Consider the following 20,484-nt stretch of genomic DNA (forward strand, 5'->3'; position numbering starts at 1 on the left):
CTTTGCGTTTTCTTAAAAATTAATTTTTTTTCGAAAAAGTGAAGGTACCTGAATACGTTGGATACTTACTTAATATTAAGTATATTAACGCTTTGCTCTTTAGTAATTCCTACTGAATACTTCATTTGTTATATGTGTATAGTAAATACAAAGTATAGTAAAGATAAAAGATAAAAGCGGTCGAGTAAAAAAGTAAGACCATAAGATGAATTACAAAATTTCTGCTTTTATTTGATATTATTTAATTTTTTAAATGCAAAGTGTTAATAATAGGTTCATCGATTAGATCAAATATCTGTTGAGGCATTCGAGTAAATGTAAAAAAAAGCCTTACAGCAGAGTTTAGGGCATGAAGAAAGAAGAGGCATTATGCCGAAGAGGCTAAGGCCGAAGAGGCTAAGGCCGAAGAGGCCCCCACAAATTTGTGGTATCAAGTGGGCAACTACACAGACTATTGAGTTATTTTTAAAGGTTCAACAGCAAGTTCGAACTCTTCGAAAGTAGCTCTCTAGTCATATTTTATATTTTATTATATTACTTTTTTGCTCGTCATTAATTTGTAGTTTTAATCGGAGATGATGGACCATTCCATCTCCTTGAGACACCAAATTCGTGTCTTAATCGTCAAAATGATGCATATGTTTTAGTTAGAGTAAAAATATTAAAATTTTCGTAATATTAAATTTTGAAGCTTTAATAACGTTCGGTAAATATTACAATTATTTCTCTTTTCTTGTTTCGTCTTTAAAATTTTTCTTTGTGATCGTATTTTTTTAGATTTGCAATTTTTCTTTCCTATATATTTCAGCTTACAAGTATTTCATAATAATTAATAGATATATTTTTTGTAGTAACTTAATATTTGTACTTTACCTATTTCTTTATTTTTATATATTTTATGTAAATGTAAAATCACGCGTTTAAATTTAATTTCATTGCAACGTAAAATAGAGATTTGATCAAAATAAATATAGAATTAAATTGAAAAGTGCATCTACAAATTGGACGATTTATATATCAGGCTATTCTATCACTTGTGATTGTATGATTAATATAGTTTTCTTCTTGTTACAGGTGATCATCGTTGGATTTATCATCTACTCGTTTTGATTTTCTTCTACTTTTTAAAATATACATGTATAAAAAACGCATTTCTGAAGGCACACACGTATATTTTTTAGACACTAAAAATTTTCTTACAATATAACTATACTATATATATACTATTAAAGAATATTTTATTCTTTGATTGTATTTTACCATCATCACGTTAAATACCTACTTACCCCCACTTGTGGTCCTGTTAGTAGCTAGGATGAAGCTAGTTGGATAAAAAAGGGGACTTTGGAGTTTCTATGTACTTCTGTATTCTTTAAATTTAATACCATGATGCCTATATACAAGGAGGACGTTCGCCGTGGTATAAATGTGGGTACATTATTTACAATGAAAGAATGATTTCTATTGCCACTAGAGAGCGCGTCTAGTCGCTTAGTCTGGTTTTTAAAAACAGTAATTAAAACAAAAACATAAAAGAGGCCTATTAATTTCATTTTTTTATTTAATAAATCACACGTACTTAAATTTAAATTTAAGAACATCACCGCCGCCGTCGTGGATAATTATCGTACTCGATATTCAGTCATTTTCAACAACACAAATTCGACGCAAACGCATATCTCGATCGTCCTTCTTGTATATAGCTCCGTTTTTAATACATTATTATTTTAGGTTATAGAAAAATATATTATATTTATAACAAAAATAGTAATTGTAATTTTTTGAAAACCAATAATTTTTATGCTAACATTCTCGTATCGTCACGTATTAAAACAATGATCTCAACAGTGTTATTTAAAAAACAGAAACATTTAGTGCAGATGACATTTGGCTGCTGTGATTTATGTGTAAAATCACTATGTAACAATTTAAATAATTACAATAGTACTAGTAATATAGCTACTTTTACTCCAACATTTGCATTACCACCAGGTAGTAGCATGAACATTTTTGATAGGAATGCTAAATTGTTGCAAAGAGAACGTGCTGCCAATTCTTCTGATGTTAAACTATACGATTACATTAAGGATGAGGTAGGATACAGATTATCGGACAGAATATTTGATATAAAGAGAACTTTCAAAAAAGCTTTAGATTTTGGCTGTGGACGTGGTCATGTATCTAAAAATATTTTTAAAGAATCTATAGAAGAATTGATTCTGACCGACATGTGTCAAACTGCGTTGCACCAAGCTGAAACTAATGAAGGAATTAAAGTTGAAAGAAAAATCATTGATGAAGAAGAATTGATATATAAACCGGACAGTTTAGATCTGGTCATAAGTTGTCTGAGTCTTCATTGGGTAAATGACTTGCCTGGATGCTTTAAAAGTATTAATAATTGTTTAAAACAAGACGGGGTGTTCATGGCTGCAATATTTGGAGGAGAAACATTATATGAATTAAGGTTAATTGATTAATCTATTTGTGTGCAAAGAAATATATATTTTACTCGTTTTTTCCTCAAATTCTGATATTGTATTACTAGAGGTTCTTTACAATTGGCAGAATTAGAAAGAGAAGGAGGAATTTCCCCACATATATCTCCTTTCACAGAGATTAGAGATATCGGATCTTTATTAACGAGAGCTAATTTTACTATGCTGACTATCGACACTGATGAAATAGAAATAGGATATCCTTCCATGTTTGAACTAATGTGGGATTTAAAAGGTTCATCTATTAAACAATTTCATATTTCAAAATTAGTATTTCTGTTATTTATTATATTTATGCAGGTATGGCGGAAAACAATGCTTCAAAAAATCGCAAACTTCATTTAAATCGTGATACTTTAATGGCAGCTGCTGCAATATACAAAGAGTTATATGGAAAAATAAGAGAAGATGGAACTCCTTATATACCTAGTACATTTCAAATTATTTATTTATTAGGATGGAAACCACATCCATCACAACCTAAACCTCTTCAACGAGGTACCGGTCAGGTATCTCTTAAAGACCTACACAAACTTGATGAAATAATGAGGGATAGTGCAAAGATAAAAATAGATGAAGATAAATAAATTTGTAAATAAAATATATATTAATATATATAATATAATATCTATTTAAATTAATAATGTATAAAAAACTGTTTAAATATTTAAAAATACAGGTAATAGTGTAATCATAAATAAATATGCAAATAATTCATTTAAAATAAAAAATGACGTGTAAGGCATATTTGATAAATATATTATTTTCGTGATTTTCATTTAAAATATATTACAAGTATTTATTTTATCTTCAATTATTTATTCTTGTTTGCCAACTTTTAATTATGGTCTCTCTGGTTTTTCATAATCTACTAGTCCTTTTTTTATAAGTTCAGGAATTTCTATAGCGAGCCATGGTCCTAGCTACAATTTAAAAAAGTAAATATAACTTATAGAATAAGTATAAAATATTATAACATTAAATTATAAATTAATATTTGTGATATACGTACACCAAGAGCCATAGCATGAGCAATACCAAATTTTGGTACATTACGTGCCCATAATGGTTTAAAATGATCTGTCAAACAAATTTTTCCACCTCTGTACATTTTCGCTGTTTTACCATCTAACTCAGGCAATGCAATTTCAGGTGCCGTTGTAGGGTATGTTACAGGTATCTAATAATGTCAAAATTAAATATTTTCTATTAATTAAACGCTATTATTATGCTTTAATTTGTTAACCTCAAATATAAAAAAACATTGAATATACACCACAAATGAAATACTAACATCAAATTCAACTGCAAATTCATACTTTAAATAATTTTGTATGTACCAACATTTTCCAAACCATCTTGTACCTTCTTTATTTGATTCTAAACGAAACCAATCGTTGTTTGATTCCTTGTTATTTTTGACATACTGTAAAGAAAGAAAAAAAATATTACTTTAATAACATATTAAATTTTAACTTAAGAATCTTTCAAAGTATTATTAAAGATTACTCAACATATGGAAACAATCATTTTTTCAAAGTAAAATATGACATTACTGTAATTAGCACTTGATATTCTTCTTTTAATCTTTGCAACCATAAATTTTTGTCTCTAGGACCAGCTTTAGTTTGCAGCAAAGGAATACCACTTATTGCTTTATTTTTTAGATCATCCTCCATTGTAATTAATAATAAAATAAATCAGTATTGCACTCAAATTGTTGACAGCATCACACAACGTTGATTAACTTGAACGCCATCTGTAAAAAGCTCGAATTAATTTTCGTACACGAAAGCAAATACTTCCATTCTACCAATTTTGCAGCATTAAAAACAAATATTTTTCTTAGAGATTATGTAGGTTAATAGGACGAACATTTCTTGAAATTTATATAGGTCAATAATATTCAAAGAAATTTAGACTAGTATATTTGTTCTCATTGTATATTCTCGAATGATAATATGTATAATTTTAATATTATTCAAACAATATTAAATAATTTGAAATATTCATTATTCCGCGCTACATATGTAGTTATCCTACGTTTAACTAAGCGAGTCAAGAAGTAATTAATTAATAAATTTTATCTTGGATACAATCATTCTATTTATGTGGTATATATATCTTTTATAATAATTCAAAAAAGTAATATTTCTCTCTCTTTAAACTATTATTTACAAATATTTAAATAATACGAATCAAGCTGCCATATATGATCAGGTATTGAATGATGTATAATAGCGTATGTGCAATACTATAATATAATTCGTAATAAATTATTTAAAAAATACTGCATTTGTTTAAAATATCTCATGCAGTTAATAATCTAGTTTTAATATAAAATAATCGTATGGTTTTATTTCGGTATGCTTTTAATTTAAACTTCAAGTCGAAATATCAACAATGTGATAATAATAACGAATGCTCGAAGGACTTTGACTTTAATCAAATCAGTTTTTGTTTGTATTCCGAGGAGTAAACATCGTAGCTTTCTAGTTCACACAAGCGTAGGATATTTTTGAAATAATTATTATTTAAGAAAATCTTACATTTATTTATACAATATATAATATATACGTAAAACTATTATGTAATTAATTAATATTTAAACATTACATGCATTAATTTGTTCTTTAGTAATACAGAAGTAATATTGCTTACAATTAATAATATATAATCTAAACACTTGCATTCTTTCGCTTTTCTCTAATATTTTTTATTAATTATTTTCTTTTTATGATCATATATTCTTTATTAAATTTCAAAACTTAGTTAAATAGTACTTTAAGTTAATAGTAAAAAGTATTCAGCTTCAAAAATGTGCGCTTTTTATTTACATAGCAATATTCTTTACATATTAAAATAATAATAATACATTACTTTTTAATTAGTAAAGAATGAAAACTGCAATATACTTATTATTATTTTTTTGTTTTTTAAGAACTTTTACAAATAAGCTACAAGGAATATCATTGTATGTAAGATTCATTTATCCATATTATAATACTGTTATCTTTGAAACGTTTTCTTTCTTGTTTTAATTCGTATACTAACAAAATGAAAGTAAATAGATATACGTCATCTTTATAGTATCTTATTATTTTATTGCAAAAAAACAAGATATGTTGTAATTTAAATTACTGTTTTCGTATACAATAACGAATATCATTTAACAATTTTGACTTTATTAGGAAATACTTTCTCAGTTGGTTTCACCTCTCCAAATCTAGCTTTTCTCTTCTCTATTCGCGCTTCCAATTCGGCCTAATATAGAAATATATTACAATATTATTTGATATTTGTATTAGAAATATTTTTAAATCATTACCTTATCCATGAGACTAGAAACTGACATTCCAAATCTTTCTGCACGCTTTTTCAAAACCTCATAAGTCGTATGCTGCATACACAAATATACATACAAAAAATAATAATAAATAATTAACGAAATTATAAATTAATAATAAAACATTTGATTTTAAAAAGATAACTTACGACGGGAGTCTTTACGGATGCAGCTGATTTGTTATTTTGATTATTAACACTAAATCTTGCTGATCGAGCTTCCTTCTTTGCAGCTTCTGATAATGGTAATCCAAATTTCTTTGCTCTCATTTCTAATCTCTATTAAATATTAAAATATTATTAATTCAAATGTGCTAACATAATTAGTAGTTAGATATATTTTATAAATAATTACCTCCTTGGTACCAAGCTCCGATAATTTAATAATTTTTTTCTCAGGAGATGTATTCTCAGAAGATTTAGTGTCAGTTTCATGTTTCTCTACTTCATCCAACTTAACATCTTCGATTACAGGCTTACGATTTAAAACTATTTTTTTTGTATTACCCACGTTACTTTCTACAGATAATTTTCTCTTCTCGCTGATCTCTTGCGAATCTGGTTTACTTGATAATTCCTCTATTTCTTCATCCTAGAAAATTATATAATGCAATGAAATTTTCATGTATCATTTAAAAAATATTTTGATAACATAAAATTGCGATCTATTAGAATATTATATTATATAGAATAGTATTATTAATTACTTACACCAAGAACCGCATCTTCATCTAATATTTCCTCCGCTGTTTCATCCAAAGATAATGCATTATCTATAAAATAAATATACATATAAATATACTTATACTTATTATGCTTAAAAATTGTATGCGTTGTTGCATTACATACCACCATGTATCGCTAGCTGAAGTCTTTCAACTAGTTGATTTTTGTTTCCTGTTGTAGGAAGACCTCTTTGTTTTAATTCTACCTTCAAATTAGCAATCTGATAAAATAAACACGTTTATTGATTAATATTACAACTTTGTAATCAATACATTTTATTAATACAGACAATTTTACTTCTGAATAGTAACAGTTAATTCCATTGTAATGTTATATTTCTTATTCGTGATGATATAAAAAAGTAAATAAATTTTAATATGAAAATGGATGCTCTTTCTAACGGAGAACAAATTAAAATGCAATAAAGTATTTAATTAGATTTAATTAATGCACCTTCATTTTCGAAAGTTCGGTTAATCCTTTCTCGTAAGATGAATCGGCCATGGTGTGTATGCTCTTTCTTTTTATAGAAATATATCAACTAAAGTTACAAATGAATTATCATCTCACATTAAACGCACTCTCACAAAAACTTAAAAATTAATGGAATAATCTTTAAATGTTATCACTGTTAATAATATTTTTGTCTATGTAACACTATAATCGATCGGTCGAAAACTTAACCAAAAATATGAACAAAGTATTACCAAAAGTTGATACGTAAAACAAGAAAATATTAAAGTTGGCAACGTATATTTATATATATCATAAATATATATAAAAATATGTAATATGAAACTATTTACGCTATCTAATATTTATTTTATTACGATTTATTCGACGGAATTATTAAAATTCTCATTAATAATATTTTTTGGTTAAGATATTAGCCGATTAAGAGATTATATACACTATCTAAAGGACCAATCAAATTGGAGTTTATTAGTAAACACTTTATGAATGGTCGTTTAAAGAATATTTGTATTACCGTGATTTGTGAATTTGAAAACATGAAAAATACCTTCTCATTAATTTTTAATGAATAATTATGATTAAATTTATAAAATATTGATGATATTTGAATATTTGCATATCCCGTCTTTGTTTTTTTTAGTTGTTAAATAGACGTAAATCATTTTTAAGTGAGGACCAATCAGAAGGCGCCAGGTCTATTTCCGGATTTTTGACAGTATCCAACGTGTATGAAAGTAGCATGAAGTTTTGTTCGCTGTGTGCTCGATGAATCTGTTAAAATAGTGTTTCTTTGAATAAAAAGTTTCAATCAAATAAATTATTAGGTTCCATAGCTGTTATTTATTTAATAAACATCAATCGAATTGATTTATATCGTACGTATCTTGTATATCATTGCTGTTTCTTCTTAACCTATTAAAGCGGCATTTAATGTCGCAAATGTCATTAAAAATAGAGAAGTCTTTGTTAACATCAAACTGAAACGATTTATTAATTTTTTTTCAGAATAAATTATTTATAAAAATGGATACTAAAATGTGGTTCGCTATCACTGTAGTTTTTAGTATGGTATCATTTATTACAGCATTAAAAGAAGGAGAATGCGAAGGTGATTTATTTATGTATATATTAGTGACAATATTGTATATATTTTATTTACAATTAATGTTATCTCTTTACTAATTTTTTTTTTAATTTTGGTTTTGCAGTATGCGTAGTTACTGTAAATAAATTTGCCGAAACTTTAACAAGTGATGTTAAAAGCGATTATAAAAAAATAGAATCAGAGTTCAAAGAATTTTGTAAAACTACAAAGTCTAAAGAAAATAGATTTGTAAGTATGATTACTATTTAAAAAAAGTAATTTTTGTATAAGAGCATGGCCATAAAAATGAAAATAATCTTGCTCGTATGTTAGTGCTATTATTTAGGTGGTTTAGAAGAATCAGCGACAGGGATTTTGGGAGAACTTAGTAAACCTTTGTCATGGTCTATGCCAGCAGATAAAATATGTGAGAAACTAAAGAAGAAGGATGCACAAATATGTGATCTACGATTTGGTATTTATATATTATTTTAATAAAATGTTACATCGTGTATTAGAGATAATATTAACAATAGTAATCGTGTAACATTGTGTGCTTTGATTACAGAAAAACAAATAGATCTTAGAACAGTTGATTTGAAAAAGTTAAAAGTAAGAGACTTGAAAAAAATATTAAATGATTGGGATGAATCGTGCGAAGGATGTATAGAAAAGACAGATTTTATTAAACGGATTGAAGAACTTAAGCCTAAATATTCGAGCAGTTCTAAAACGGAGCTTTGAAGAGAACTCTGAGATATAAATAAATAATTAAGATATCATAACTGAAATTGTGCATTATTCCATTGTTTGGCAGGAAAATTGATAGCAGTATTTAAAATACGTGTACATTTAATATTTATATATGTACTTTTGTTCGATATAATTTTCTTTTCTTTTTTAAAAAATGTTTCATTTGCAAAAGAATATTAGAAATTATTTAATCAGATTACTTTTCTTGAATATTGTATTAGTTTAAAAAAAATCTTTATCAGCTTTTAAACAACTCAGCAGTTACATCGTTAGGATATTTAAAGACAAATTTAAAAAGCAATAATATGCTAACTATTTAATTATTTTCGTTTCTTCTCTTTTTTTATTCTGACGAGGCTAAATGAATTTAAATTAAGGATTATCAGATGGTGCTTCATTTATACAATATTTATAGATATAATTTTTTTGGAATGTAAGTTTTTCAAATCAAGATATTTTCTGATATTTATATTTTCACTGCCCTTCCTTCTAATAGTCTGATGCAATATATATCATCTTCATGTAATGCACACATTCCTATATTTAGAATTAAATGATATGAAACATAGGATGTGCCAACAAAGGAAATTTAATGAACTCGAATTTCATAAAAAGAAATGGAAAGCTATGATCTAATCATTTATCTAAATTTTTCAAAAAGCATGCTTGTGAAGGGCATTGACGAGACAACAAAAAAGAGACAAAATTGCACAATATTTCTATGTCTATAGAAAACATTTCGTGATTTTAATAATATATATATATATCTTTCTAATTGTTCATTGCATTGTACAACCATAACACAATTATAGTAAATACTTATATTTGATAGACAACGAAATATTATTTTTGACAAATTTTTATAAACATTTAATTTTTAATATTAGATAAAAAAAAACAAAAAGATATACATTGTTGTAAAGCAATGTATATAGCAAAAGTTTTCTTACTTTCAATATATTTTTATATGAATTTATGCTCATTTATCATTCATGTTAATTAGCTCACAAATAAATATATATATACACGCGTAAGAGTGTATGTAAATATATGTATATATGTTTACTTTGATAATTATAATTACGATATTATAATTATTATGAAAGATTCATTGGTAAAAATGAATATTAAAAAAAAAATATACGACCGTTTACGTGTTTCTCCTTGCGTATTTTTATATATGTTTTATTTAATTATCATTTCTATATGCCGCAATATATTATCCATAATTATTTATTAATGCATTGTGGTGAATTGCTCCATTTTCCATCTGAGTTACAAGTAATCGAACCTGTTTTTTTACCATTGGGACAAATATAAACAACTTGTTCTCTAAATAAGTAGGATGGACCCTTAATAACTACTCCTGGTGGTACTACTGGTTTGCCGCATGATATTTCTGGAAATATTATAAAAGAAGAAATCACACACATACTCTTGGTAAATACTAAAGTTAAAATATGTAATTATTTAATTAATATGTAACTTACTAGAGCACTTGCCCCGTATTTTGGACCATTTTCCATTAGGAAGACATTTTATAGTCAATTGGCCAAATATTCGATATCCCGGTATACACTCATAATGAATTATATCACCAATATTATAATCAATTTCATTTTGTTTTAATACTGCATTAAATGGTAGTTGTGGATTTCTACAAGTGACATCTGAAAAGAATAATATAAATTTCTTTGTACAATTAATTAATCATAATTTTTTACTTACGTTTACATTTAGGCATCGTGGACCACGTGCCATTCGAAAGACATGTTAATGTTTCAGATCCTTCAAGAATATAGTTTTGTTGACAACCAAATGTAAAAATATTAGTCACATTTTTATAATCATTCATATTATTAATATCAACGAGTGTAGCACACAATGCTTTTTCACACGCTTCATTTGAGTCATGTATTTGGATAAATTTATTATCGTGTTGTAAAAAATTCACAAGTTTCCATCGACTAGCTTCATCGCAAATCCACGTAATATTTAATTTTTCATTAATAGTAAAAGTATTCGAATCAGTTATACTATTTTGACACGTCATAATAATTCTTTTACCATAAATATTTCCTTCGATATAAAAGTTAATGTTACCATAAAAATTGCTCACATTTTTATAAGTTTTTACTTTTTGTTCAGTTTTATATTGCACGTTATACAGTCCATCGATATTAAACAATCGGAAAATCAAATGATTAGAAATTGGGCAATTGCGTGGTTCACAATTTTGATTATCTGGAATCCAAGTTCCTTCTTTACTGCATATTCTACTATTTTCACCAATTAATTTATATCCTGAATTGCAAATAGCAAAAATTTCTGTGCTAGGAATAAAATTCTCTTTTAATTCATGATTATGAAAATGTTGCATCGAATATAATTCTGTTGGAATTGCTGGAATTTCCAAAGTCAAATTGCCATCTATTTTTAAAAATATCTTTCCTTTTTCTATCGGTTTTGGCCAAGGACAATTTTTGAAAACACAATTTGGAAAATAACTGGACCACAAACCATCATTAGAACATTGAAGAATAAACATATTAGAAGAATCATTCATATTTTCGAACTTATAACCAGAATCACAAAAATATCCTATAGTATCACCGTAAGAATAGTTTCTGGTAAAAAGATCATCTGTTAAATTTTCTTTTAACTGTGATAAAGTTAAAGATTCTTCTTTTTCTTTAGTAATTATTCTCATGTAACCATGCTTTATTCTATATTACAAAAAAGAAGATACATTTAGTTAATAAAAAAAATAAATATGTTATATAAAATTTATATAAAAATTTACTTTGCTGGTGGTGGACATCTGTAGGGAATACAAACTGCATCATCATGATTCCATACACCGGTTTCTAAACACGTTAAATATTTTTCTCCAACCAAACGAAACCCGGGATCACATTTAAATTCAATCTGTTGTCCTGCCTATATAAAATATCAATGAAATAAAAATTGACTCTAATATTAAACATTGCTTTTCGAGAAATATATGTGCCCATAATTATGAAAGTGGTCTAAGTCATATATCTCTTCTTTTGAGATATTTAAAGGATTACATTTGAACATTAAATGAATTCTATATAATATTGAAATAACAAACACTATCTAATGGTTCATTTTTGACAATATCGTGAAAATTACATTGAATTAATTTAGTTTAAATTAATGTGATGTGAAATAACTAATAAACTCATTTTTTTTTAATTTTGACTTAGACTATTTTCATAATTATGGGCACATATTATACCTGTAGAATTGTGATATCATCTCTCTCATTTTCTTCTATTATGTATTCTATGTCTCCATGCTCTGGTGCCAGTAAACTTTTACATGTTACTCCTATCACAATAATGTTATGTTCAAAATTTTTTAAACTTATTAATTCTTTAAAATAATGTAAATTTTACCAATACAAATAGGTGGTAATCCACTCCATTTTCCATTAGATTTGCATACTCGACGTATGCTTCCACGAAGCTCATAACCACTAATACAAGAATAATAAATTTCATCTCCAAAAAAGTAAGACCAGCCCCTTATATAACCACGTGGAAAATATCCAGGAAATCCACATTTTACTTCTAAAAGTAAATTATAAAAAACATAAAAAGAATTCGAATTATAATACGATCTCAGTTGAAAATAATTTTGATAAATCTTACTCGAACATTTAGGTGTATCAGAGCCTTCCCATTCACTATTCTTGAGACATTTTCTTCTTAATACTTTTTGTTCTCTACCATCAAACTTAAGCACGTATCCGGGATCACAATAATAAGTTGCTTCTAATAAATCTTCTGTGGTATTTACGTTGCCTTTAAATGGTGCAACAGGTATAGAACAACCCCGACAAAATTGGCTGTTTATGATCTAAAAAAGAAATCAATGATAAATAAATAAAAATCAATATATATTTTTACTATCAAAATAAAAAATGATAGAATCACCATAATATTTCCATATACGTATTCCAATATGTGAGACCATGTAAAAAGAGTGCCATAGTATTTTTCGCATGTTCTATACAAGTGCATTATATAATCATTTGTAAAAACTGAATCCCAAATATCTAGTAATGTAATATTACCCACGAATGATTCTGATTCAGAAAAACCACCACCCATTCGATCTTGTTCTTGTCCAATAATGAAAGATCCATTAGCTAAAAGAAAAACATCAGTTTAATTTTTGAAATCAATAACAAATAATAAATTAAAAATATAATGCAGATCTACCTGGAATAGTTGAACCTTTTGCTAAATTTGTACCAGTATCTTTAAGGATTCCATCAAGAAAAATATTCCAAGAGCCATTAGTATTCTCCCATGTAATGCAAAGAAAATGCCAGTAACCATCATTAATTTTAACATCAGTTACAATTCCTCGTCCGTTGATATATAATACAAATCTATATAAAATTTGTGTTATTATTATATATAAATATTTGAGATGAGATTTTAAAATAACAAAAAACTATAGAGGACTTACCCATTATAATCTGTTATTGTAAATGCATTATCTTGTTCATGCGTTGCATATGAAAGTACAGTGCCATAATTAAAAGTATCCAAAGTTTGCAACCATACAGTAATAGTCAACTAAAAGAAATTTTAAAAATAATAAAATATGCAGGCTTCGCAATATTTATTTTTTTATTAATTTATTACCTTTGATATATTTTTTATTGGGCCTTTCATCATCACATAATCAGTTGTACTAGATCTCGTAAAATGCATGACATAATCAGATGTCAATTCTTTGTTAATAAAAAAGATCTCATTGAAAACTTAATTTCAACTCAGAATTATTAAATAAATTAATTCAATATATATTTTATGAGCTTACCAATTTCACAGTTATTTCCTATAAATGTTGGAGGACACATACAAGTATAATTAAAAGATATACTTTTACATTGTCCACCATTTCTGCAAGGTGAGCTACTGCAATAATCAATTTTGTGCGTGCAATCTCTCCCTGTATATCCAATTGGACATTCGCATCTTTTAAAAATAATAAAATACATACACATCGGAATACTTATATGTCCAAAAATCTCTTTTATAAAATATAATGAAGTAAACTCATTGAATAGTTTAAAATTCAAACCTGTAACTATTTCTTGTTGCATTTTTTTCTCTGATGTTTATACAAATTGAATTTTCATGACAAGGAAGCCAATCACATGGTAACAAATTGCAACGACGCCCTAAAAATCCTGATGTGCAAGAACAGTACCACGTTTGATTTACAATGTTACATATTGATCCTTTTTCACAAGGTATGGGATAGCAGTGATTTACAGAAGTTTCACAGAAAGAACCTAAAAGTATTGGTACAAAGTTTTATAAGGAGTCACTTAAAATATTAGGTTGTCCCATAAGTTCCTTTCTTTTTTTTGATGCGACTTCAATAAACGATATTGGTTGTTTAAAGTTGATTTACTGTGTTACATATGAACCATTCTGTTCTATTACCTTCTTCTATCTCTCTGAAAGCCTGCATGATTACAAACATAGCCGGCTCGAAATCATACATAGCGTGGCGCGGAAAGAAGTTATGGGACAACTTAATATATGAAAGTATTTAATAACATATATGCATAATTACCTTCAAAACCATCTTTACATACACATGTATAATCATTTTCTGTGCTAACACACTTTCCATCATTTTGACAAGGATTATGAGTACATTCATCGATATAAATCTACAAATTAAATTAAAAAATATTTTCTTTGCATTTTTGCCAATTGTTTATAATCAATAATTCATTTTCTTACGTCACAGTTTGTGCCAGTGTAAGAACTTTTGCAAGAACAATAATAAGGCATTTCTTTATTAGTTTCATTCGCAATACATATTCCTTCGTTTAAGCATGGTGAAGATTTACATGGATTTTGAAATATCTCACATTGTGTGCCTAAAAAAAAATTATTATTGAAAATTTATATTAAATGAAAATTCAGATGATGAAAATTTATTTTCTTACCGACATAATAATCACGACATTCGCAACTGAAATCTTCATCTTCTTTTTCTAAACACTGACCATCGTTCAAACAAGGCTTTGTATAACAAATATCATTTCTTGTTGCATTAAGATTTATGCATTCATTTATATTTACAGAACCACGATTTTGTGTAGTCGAATTCGTAGGACATGATAAACATGTATTTTGTCCGTATTTTGGTTGATAAAAACCAAAAGTGCAAGACATGCAAGGTTCTATAGATATAACAGATCCATGATGTCTACGTTTAGAAAAATAACCAGGTTGACAAACAGCTGAAAAAATAGATAATATTATAAATATTTAATATAATATTTATATTATTTCATATATATATTAATTATACTCTTACATATACAATCTTGTAATGATTTCGTACGTATTCTTCTAGTATAAGTATTTTTAGGGCATTTTTTGCATTGTATAGATCCAGTTACATCTTGATATTCTCCAAAAGGACATGGTCGACACTGTTTTGCAGAAGTATTGTGAAAAGTACCAAAAGGACATTTAACTGGAAAAAATAAATAAATATTGTATAATGTACAATAGATTAATAATTAGATTATATTAATTTCTAAATATTTTTAGGAATAAAAAATATGTCTTTCTCACTACAAGTATGTTTTCTAGATAGACTTCCAAGTTCACACAAATCTTGTATCTCTCCAAATATAACATGCAAATTAAGTGCAAGTTTAGCTATCTCTTGATTAGTTTTATTATTAAATAAATCAAGTTTTCCAGAACGTGTCATCAATTCAATTTTTTCTCTTAACTCTTGCAATCCTTTTTTTGGATTGTCGCGATTTTCTTTTATTATTTTTCCTATAATCGTTGATTATAATATTTCATAAGATGATCAATTTTTTTATTGACAATGTTTATACATACCAATGAATTTGAATTTAATTTCAATCTTATCTCTCTTCCTCTTTAGTTTATCCTCATCTTTTTTATGGTCTCGTCGAACCCTTACCAAATTCGAGTACAAATTTTTCTTTGTAAAATTGTCGTCTTCGCATTCAGGATCAAAACTTACGAGATTGCATTCAACATCGTTATTGCAAATATCAATTAGCTTTGATCTTAAGTCCTCGGTAATGCGATCGGTTAACTACACACGTCAATAAAATAATAATCAATAAGTTTAACTAGAAATTTGTTAAACGCTAAATACTTAGATGTGCTCACTTCCCGTAGATTTGTTGAGTTATTACAAAACGATTTAGTATCGCCCTCGAGAGCTATATTTCCTTCTACATATACAGTTTCTAGTTGTCCAGATTCTGTGAAATAAAAATTAAGTAAGCATAACATATAAATTAAATAGTATATCTAAATAAAATAACATGTACCAACCCAAGCAATCAGACATAACATAATCATTCGAAGTTCCATTTTCTTTGTTACATTTGAATTGCATATCCTCGTTTGCAGTACCAAGATACGTTGTTTCTTGTACCAGTTCGTACCCTTCACTGCAGACAGTCGTGCACTGTGGCGTTTGATTTGCATTGTACAAACAATTTATGCGCTTGTTTGAAGGTACGGTAATATTCTTGCATATATCTGAAACCATGTTTAAATGTAAGCAATTTAATAATAGAATTTAATATTAAAATAAAATATTTAACTATCTTTTACCTTTAACAGTGATATTTAATACACAATTCGCAGTATTTCCGTACATATCGGTAGCATTGTATACAATTTGTGTTTTACCAATTGGAAACACGTTGTCCTCAGATCTATGACTTTGTTCAATTCGTATCATTAATTTGGAATTGTCGTAAAATCCTGGCTCGTTCCAGCTGACATTAATTGCTCCAGTTTCACGATCAGTAAATATTACTGGAGGGTCTACACAATTTTCGACCATCGGTGGTTCCTTGTCTTTAAGAATTAAAAATATTTTATCATACAAATAAATTCATTTTTATTATAAGACATGGATTCTTCAACTTACCGATCACTTTGACTTGGAATTTACATCTTGCTTTATTCCTACTCGCATCTTGAGCTACGTAAGCGATATTACGAGTACCAATTTTCATTTTTCGTGGAAGAACAATATGTGGTTTGCTCCAAACAGCAACAGAATCATTGTCGTTATCGATAGCTTCTGGTACTGTCCAGTTAACATAGGCATAATTTTTACTGGGCAAATTTTCGATGGTTATAGAAGGAGGACAGGTGATAACTGGTGGAGTGTTATCTAAAAACATAAATAAAATAATTCAATAAAAAGCAACAATTAATTGATTAATAATACCGACCTACGCATCGATTGACGGTACGGCGTTGTGACCAAACACCTGCACGACCACCACATGACCTAATTTGTGGTCCTTCTAACTTGTATCCTTTTTTGCACGAGATAGTACAATTCATAGAGAAGGATAATTTTTCAGGACCAGTGCAATTCTTAGGCAAGATCATACCATTTGCTAATTGTTTTAAGGGTTCACATTTAATCGGTTTACAAGTTGTTTCCAAACCATCCCAACGTGAAAGGGGCAAACAATTTCTAACTTTACTTCCTCTCAATTGGTATCCAAAATCACATCTAAATTGGCATCGTGTATCAATGGGATAAGAAGTTAAATCTTCTTTCAATCGATCTTGATAAACGTCGTCATGTTGACAACGAACACGTCCATATTGAGGTGCTCTTAGTGCTGGACAAGTCTTTACTGTTAAATACTTTCTTATTAGCATTAATTAGACATCCTTTTATTCAACGAGATAAAAGATTAATTCATCAACATGATAATTATTAAACTTACGTGAACATTGTGCCTCGTTGCCAGACCAAATCCCATTCTTTCCACAAAGTCGAATGCTATCACCAGTCAATTGAAATCCTATTTTACATCTTATACCACAAGCAGCATTCACCACGTTGCTACAGGCATTTGCTTTCACCAAATATCCATTCTCTGGTACTTTTAATTTCGGGCACGTTATAACTAAAAGAAAAAAGTATATATGATGTGAATAAAAAAGTACAATAATTTTCATTTGTTTTCGAGATAACAATTAATTCAATCATGTCTGCTTAATATACACTAATTAAATCTCAACCATGGATCCGCGAGATAATAAGCCCCGCGATTTCGTTGCTGCAGTTCGAAATTTAAAGGAAGAAATTAAGAAAACAAGAGCGATGCAAATGATGTGGTTTCAAACGTATGGCCCTTTGCTGGATGAATACGAGTACGAAAATGATTCTGATTAAGATCAATGTATATGTAATTGTTATTTTTATCAGTAACTATTTGATAGAAACGTGAACAAGGAGATGACAGAGTTGTACGAGAAAAAACACGTTGCAGTTACCGATGATTCATCTATCAAAGATGAAAGATCTTGCTTACCTACACCAGAAACGAGCAATCGCGAAGTACGATCACTTAAAATCAATTTAAATACTTAATTTATATTATTTTCATATCAATTATATTTTTGTTAGTATGGTTGGCTCGCAATGAAGCCAGAATTTCGATTAGAAAAATACGGATCGTATACAATCGATAGAAACTATCCTATGCAAACTAAAATTCTACTACAGGGAAATATACCAATGCTTGCACCTGGGAAAAGCTTGATTCAATAAATATTGAATTTTATCTATTCTTAGAAAATTTCTTTTGCAAGATAAATATATGCTGAATAGTTTTACAATTACCTTCACATTTTCTCCCATCGGTAGTGAATCCAAAACCACAAATACAATCCTCCACTGTAGTAGCAGGAACCTTCACAGTTACATGATTAACATCTGGACAAGGTAGACAAATAGATGTTGAATCTCCAGAAATATAGCCGGAAGCGTAAGTTCCATTTGGACATGCTATATAAAATTCATAATTATAAGAAATATAATTGTTAACAATATTAATAAAAATGACAAGAATATACTCACGTTGGCAAGAACCTTTAAAACCAGAGCCAAAGAATCCAACTGGACAAATACAAGCGTAATGACCAGTTGTTACACCACACGAACAAGTTGCTATATCATCGCAACAATTACTTTCTCTAACTTTGTACATTTCATTGTTCATACATAAAATATCGCAATCGCTGCTGACTGCCATAGGCACATACTTTCCCGTTTTCAAGTCTACGAAAACAATCATTATATTGCAATTAATCATATTCCTGATAAAAAAAAAAAAAGTAATATACTTTGATTCTTACCATGATGCAAAGCACGACGTGCCAATGCTTCGAATTCGGCAAAACTATCCAAAAAGTAACTGTGAGCGTATTCAGGATTGCTAGCGATATCATGAAGTTCCTTAATATTACCAGTACGTATTCCAAATGTAAATATCATGACACCAGCATTCTTCAAAAGATCAGCAATAGGACGTGGATCTCCACCGTTGCTGAAGCCATCGGTTATGAGAAATATTACTTTCTTCGCCATTTTTCGACCTTTTTCAAAAATATCCTAATTAAAAATAATCTTATTAGAATATTTTTTTCTCTTTGGAAATAATTAATTTCTCACAATAAATATCATTAATGTTTCAAATTACTAACAAGAGCTTCGAAAAGCGCACCACGCGTATATGTTCCACCACCGGTATAACTGATATTATTAAGTTGTCTATTAAGTAAGAAACATTTGTGATTGTCCTTTCCAGTTGTCGATATTTGATCAACGTTACGATTAATATTTCTTCTTCCTCCGAAAGTGACAATTGCAACTCTTGTCGTCAAAGGTTCTACCGTAAATTCAGATAAAAGTTTCTTCACAAAATTAAGCTCGCTATGGAAGTTGTGTAGACCAATCGAACCAGATGCATCCACGAGGAATATGAGTTCTACCTGGCAAAAGTGAAATGGTCATTTGTATCTTTAGAAACAAGACTAATTTGAATCATTTGTTTTTACCTCATTGGTTTTGTTTCTCAAATTATCTATATGGATCTTTAAAAGATGTGGCAACAAGTCCGCTTTTCGTCGAATCATTTTGCTATCATTTTCTAATGTTAAATCAATTTCATCGGTGGTACGAATCTTGAAAGTATTGTTTGATCGTAATTTGCTTACTTTGGAATACTTTGCAAAGATAAAAGAAGTTCCATTGATTAATAGAAATATTTTCCAATATGACACTAACATTTTTTACAATACGTGTACACTTTAATTATAATTTTATTTTTTTATTTTTATATTAAAAACAGTTATCATAAAAAATATATTCTACAATAGGATTAGAAGAATATATAAATAGAATGATGAAGTAGAGTCACAAAAATCATGATTCATGGTAACAAAAAAAAATAGAATACGAACTGTTTAACGTAAAAGTCTGACTGATACTCTACTTACGCAAATACTTCGACGAACTAACGTAGAATAATCGGAGAGTTTAGAAATACGCGAGAACAAGGGAGCCTCTGTTCCACACTTAAATATAAAAAATGCCTCTATCTTCGTTTGATGTCTCGGCATCTCGTCGCTTTTGATTAAATGAAAAATATTTCTAATATATCGAGTATATTCATTAACGAAATGAATAAAAACAATTTAGTATATCACATAAATAAATAAAAAA

The 20,484-nt window shown here is 28.1% G+C and overlaps 5 protein-coding genes across 5 annotated transcripts; 2 read left to right on the top strand and 3 right to left on the bottom strand.

Moving 5' to 3' along the window:
* The first annotated feature begins 1,454 nt into the window (after positions 1-1,454).
* Positions 1,455-3,098, top strand: LOC106790615 (NADH dehydrogenase [ubiquinone] 1 alpha subcomplex assembly factor 5). Its single transcript, XM_014755658.1, has 3 exons — positions 1,455-2,467; positions 2,549-2,733; positions 2,799-3,098. The coding sequence occupies exons 1-3, from the start codon at positions 1,836-1,838 to the stop codon at positions 3,083-3,085; spliced, it is 1,104 nt and encodes a 367-aa protein (XP_014611144.1). The 5' UTR covers positions 1,455-1,835; the 3' UTR covers positions 3,086-3,098.
* A 138-nt stretch (positions 3,099-3,236) lies between these two features.
* Positions 3,237-4,257, bottom strand: LOC106790618 (ubiquitin-fold modifier-conjugating enzyme 1). Its single transcript, XM_014755661.1, has 4 exons — positions 4,055-4,257; positions 3,793-3,924; positions 3,511-3,678; positions 3,237-3,421 (listed from the first exon to the last, which is right to left on the bottom strand). The coding sequence occupies exons 1-4, from the start codon at positions 4,175-4,177 to the stop codon at positions 3,341-3,343; spliced, it is 504 nt and encodes a 167-aa protein (XP_014611147.1). The 5' UTR covers positions 4,178-4,257; the 3' UTR covers positions 3,237-3,340.
* A 1,295-nt stretch (positions 4,258-5,552) lies between these two features.
* Positions 5,553-7,395, bottom strand: LOC106790616 (SAP domain-containing ribonucleoprotein). Its single transcript, XM_014755659.1, has 7 exons — positions 7,023-7,395; positions 6,693-6,789; positions 6,555-6,616; positions 6,199-6,435; positions 5,994-6,122; positions 5,827-5,898; positions 5,553-5,762 (listed from the first exon to the last, which is right to left on the bottom strand). Exons 1-7 carry the CDS (start codon positions 7,071-7,073, stop codon positions 5,664-5,666), a joined length of 747 nt encoding a protein of 248 aa, XP_014611145.1. The 5' UTR covers positions 7,074-7,395; the 3' UTR covers positions 5,553-5,663.
* Positions 7,396-7,740: 345 nt separating this feature from the next.
* On the top strand, positions 7,741-9,327 carry LOC106790617 (mesencephalic astrocyte-derived neurotrophic factor homolog). Its single transcript, XM_014755660.1, has 5 exons — positions 7,741-7,918; positions 8,049-8,151; positions 8,252-8,376; positions 8,461-8,602; positions 8,696-9,327. The coding sequence occupies exons 2-5, from the start codon at positions 8,067-8,069 to the stop codon at positions 8,869-8,871; spliced, it is 528 nt and encodes a 175-aa protein (XP_014611146.1). The 5' UTR covers positions 7,741-7,918; positions 8,049-8,066; the 3' UTR covers positions 8,872-9,327.
* Positions 9,328-9,997: 670 nt separating this feature from the next.
* LOC106790614 (sushi, von Willebrand factor type A, EGF and pentraxin domain-containing protein 1-like) lies at positions 9,998-19,965 on the bottom strand. Its single transcript, XM_014755657.1, has 30 exons — positions 19,818-19,965; positions 19,464-19,751; positions 19,116-19,371; positions 18,838-19,038; positions 18,601-18,765; positions 17,699-17,881; positions 17,189-17,605; positions 16,879-17,127; positions 16,557-16,805; positions 16,272-16,481; positions 16,104-16,198; positions 15,804-16,026; positions 15,525-15,737; positions 15,262-15,423; positions 14,888-15,184; positions 14,679-14,818; positions 14,506-14,605; positions 14,005-14,218; positions 13,741-13,898; positions 13,563-13,651; positions 13,384-13,493; positions 13,131-13,303; positions 12,843-13,057; positions 12,558-12,765; positions 12,303-12,476; positions 12,143-12,234; positions 11,684-11,820; positions 10,609-11,606; positions 10,371-10,550; positions 9,998-10,279 (listed from the first exon to the last, which is right to left on the bottom strand). Exons 1-30 carry the CDS (start codon positions 19,893-19,895, stop codon positions 10,110-10,112), a joined length of 6,444 nt encoding a protein of 2,147 aa, XP_014611143.1. The 5' UTR covers positions 19,896-19,965; the 3' UTR covers positions 9,998-10,109.
* Between the last annotated feature and the right edge of the window lie 519 nt (positions 19,966-20,484).

The sequence above is a fragment of the Polistes canadensis genome, unplaced genomic scaffold, assembly GCF_001313835.1.
Source record: "Polistes canadensis isolate GaletaPanama2010 unplaced genomic scaffold, ASM131383v1 scaffold_249, whole genome shotgun sequence".
NCBI lineage: Eukaryota > Metazoa > Arthropoda > Insecta > Hymenoptera > Vespidae > Polistes > Polistes canadensis.

Excerpts from the sequence above, each read along its gene's own strand:
- LOC106790617 (XM_014755660.1), top strand. The coding sequence starts at position 8,067 with ATGGATACTAAAATGTGGTTCGCTATCACTGTAGTTTTTAGTATGGTA. Across the intron at positions 8,152-8,251 it reads AAAAGAAGGAGAATGCGAAG|TATGCGTAGTTACTGTAAAT; the intron begins GTGATTTATTTA and ends TTGGTTTTGCAG. Across the intron at positions 8,603-8,695 it reads AATATGTGATCTACGATTTG|AAAAACAAATAGATCTTAGA; the intron begins GTATTTATATAT and ends CTTTGATTACAG.
- LOC106790618 (XM_014755661.1), bottom strand. The coding sequence starts at position 4,177 with ATGGAGGATGATCTAAAAAATAAAGCAATAAGTGGTATTCCTTTGCTG. Across the intron at positions 3,925-4,054 it reads AATATCAAGTGCTAATTACA|TATGTCAAAAATAACAAGGA; the intron begins GTAATGTCATAT and ends CTTTCTTTACAG. Across the intron at positions 3,679-3,792 it reads AATTTGCAGTTGAATTTGAT|ATACCTGTAACATACCCTAC; the intron begins GTTAGTATTTCA and ends TGACATTATTAG.
- LOC106790615 (XM_014755658.1), top strand. The coding sequence starts at position 1,836 with ATGATCTCAACAGTGTTATTTAAAAAACAGAAACATTTAGTGCAGATG. Across the intron at positions 2,468-2,548 it reads GAAACATTATATGAATTAAG|AGGTTCTTTACAATTGGCAG; the intron begins GTTAATTGATTA and ends TTGTATTACTAG. Across the intron at positions 2,734-2,798 it reads ACTAATGTGGGATTTAAAAG|GTATGGCGGAAAACAATGCT; the intron begins GTTCATCTATTA and ends ATATTTATGCAG.
- LOC106790616 (XM_014755659.1), bottom strand. The coding sequence starts at position 7,073 with ATGGCCGATTCATCTTACGAGAAAGGATTAACCGAACTTTCGAAAATG. Across the intron at positions 6,617-6,692 it reads TCAGCTAGCGATACATGGTG|ATAATGCATTATCTTTGGAT; the intron begins GTATGTAATGCA and ends TTTATTTTATAG. Across the intron at positions 6,436-6,554 it reads ATGAAGATGCGGTTCTTGGT|GATGAAGAAATAGAGGAATT; the intron begins GTAAGTAATTAA and ends ATAATTTTCTAG.
- LOC106790614 (XM_014755657.1), bottom strand. The coding sequence starts at position 19,895 with ATGATTCGACGAAAAGCGGACTTGTTGCCACATCTTTTAAAGATCCAT. Across the intron at positions 16,027-16,103 it reads ACTCAACAAATCTACGGGAA|TTAACCGATCGCATTACCGA; the intron begins GTGAGCACATCT and ends TGACGTGTGTAG. Across the intron at positions 14,219-14,505 it reads ATGTAAAGATGGTTTTGAAG|GTTCTTTCTGTGAAACTTCT; the intron begins GTAATTATGCAT and ends CAATACTTTTAG.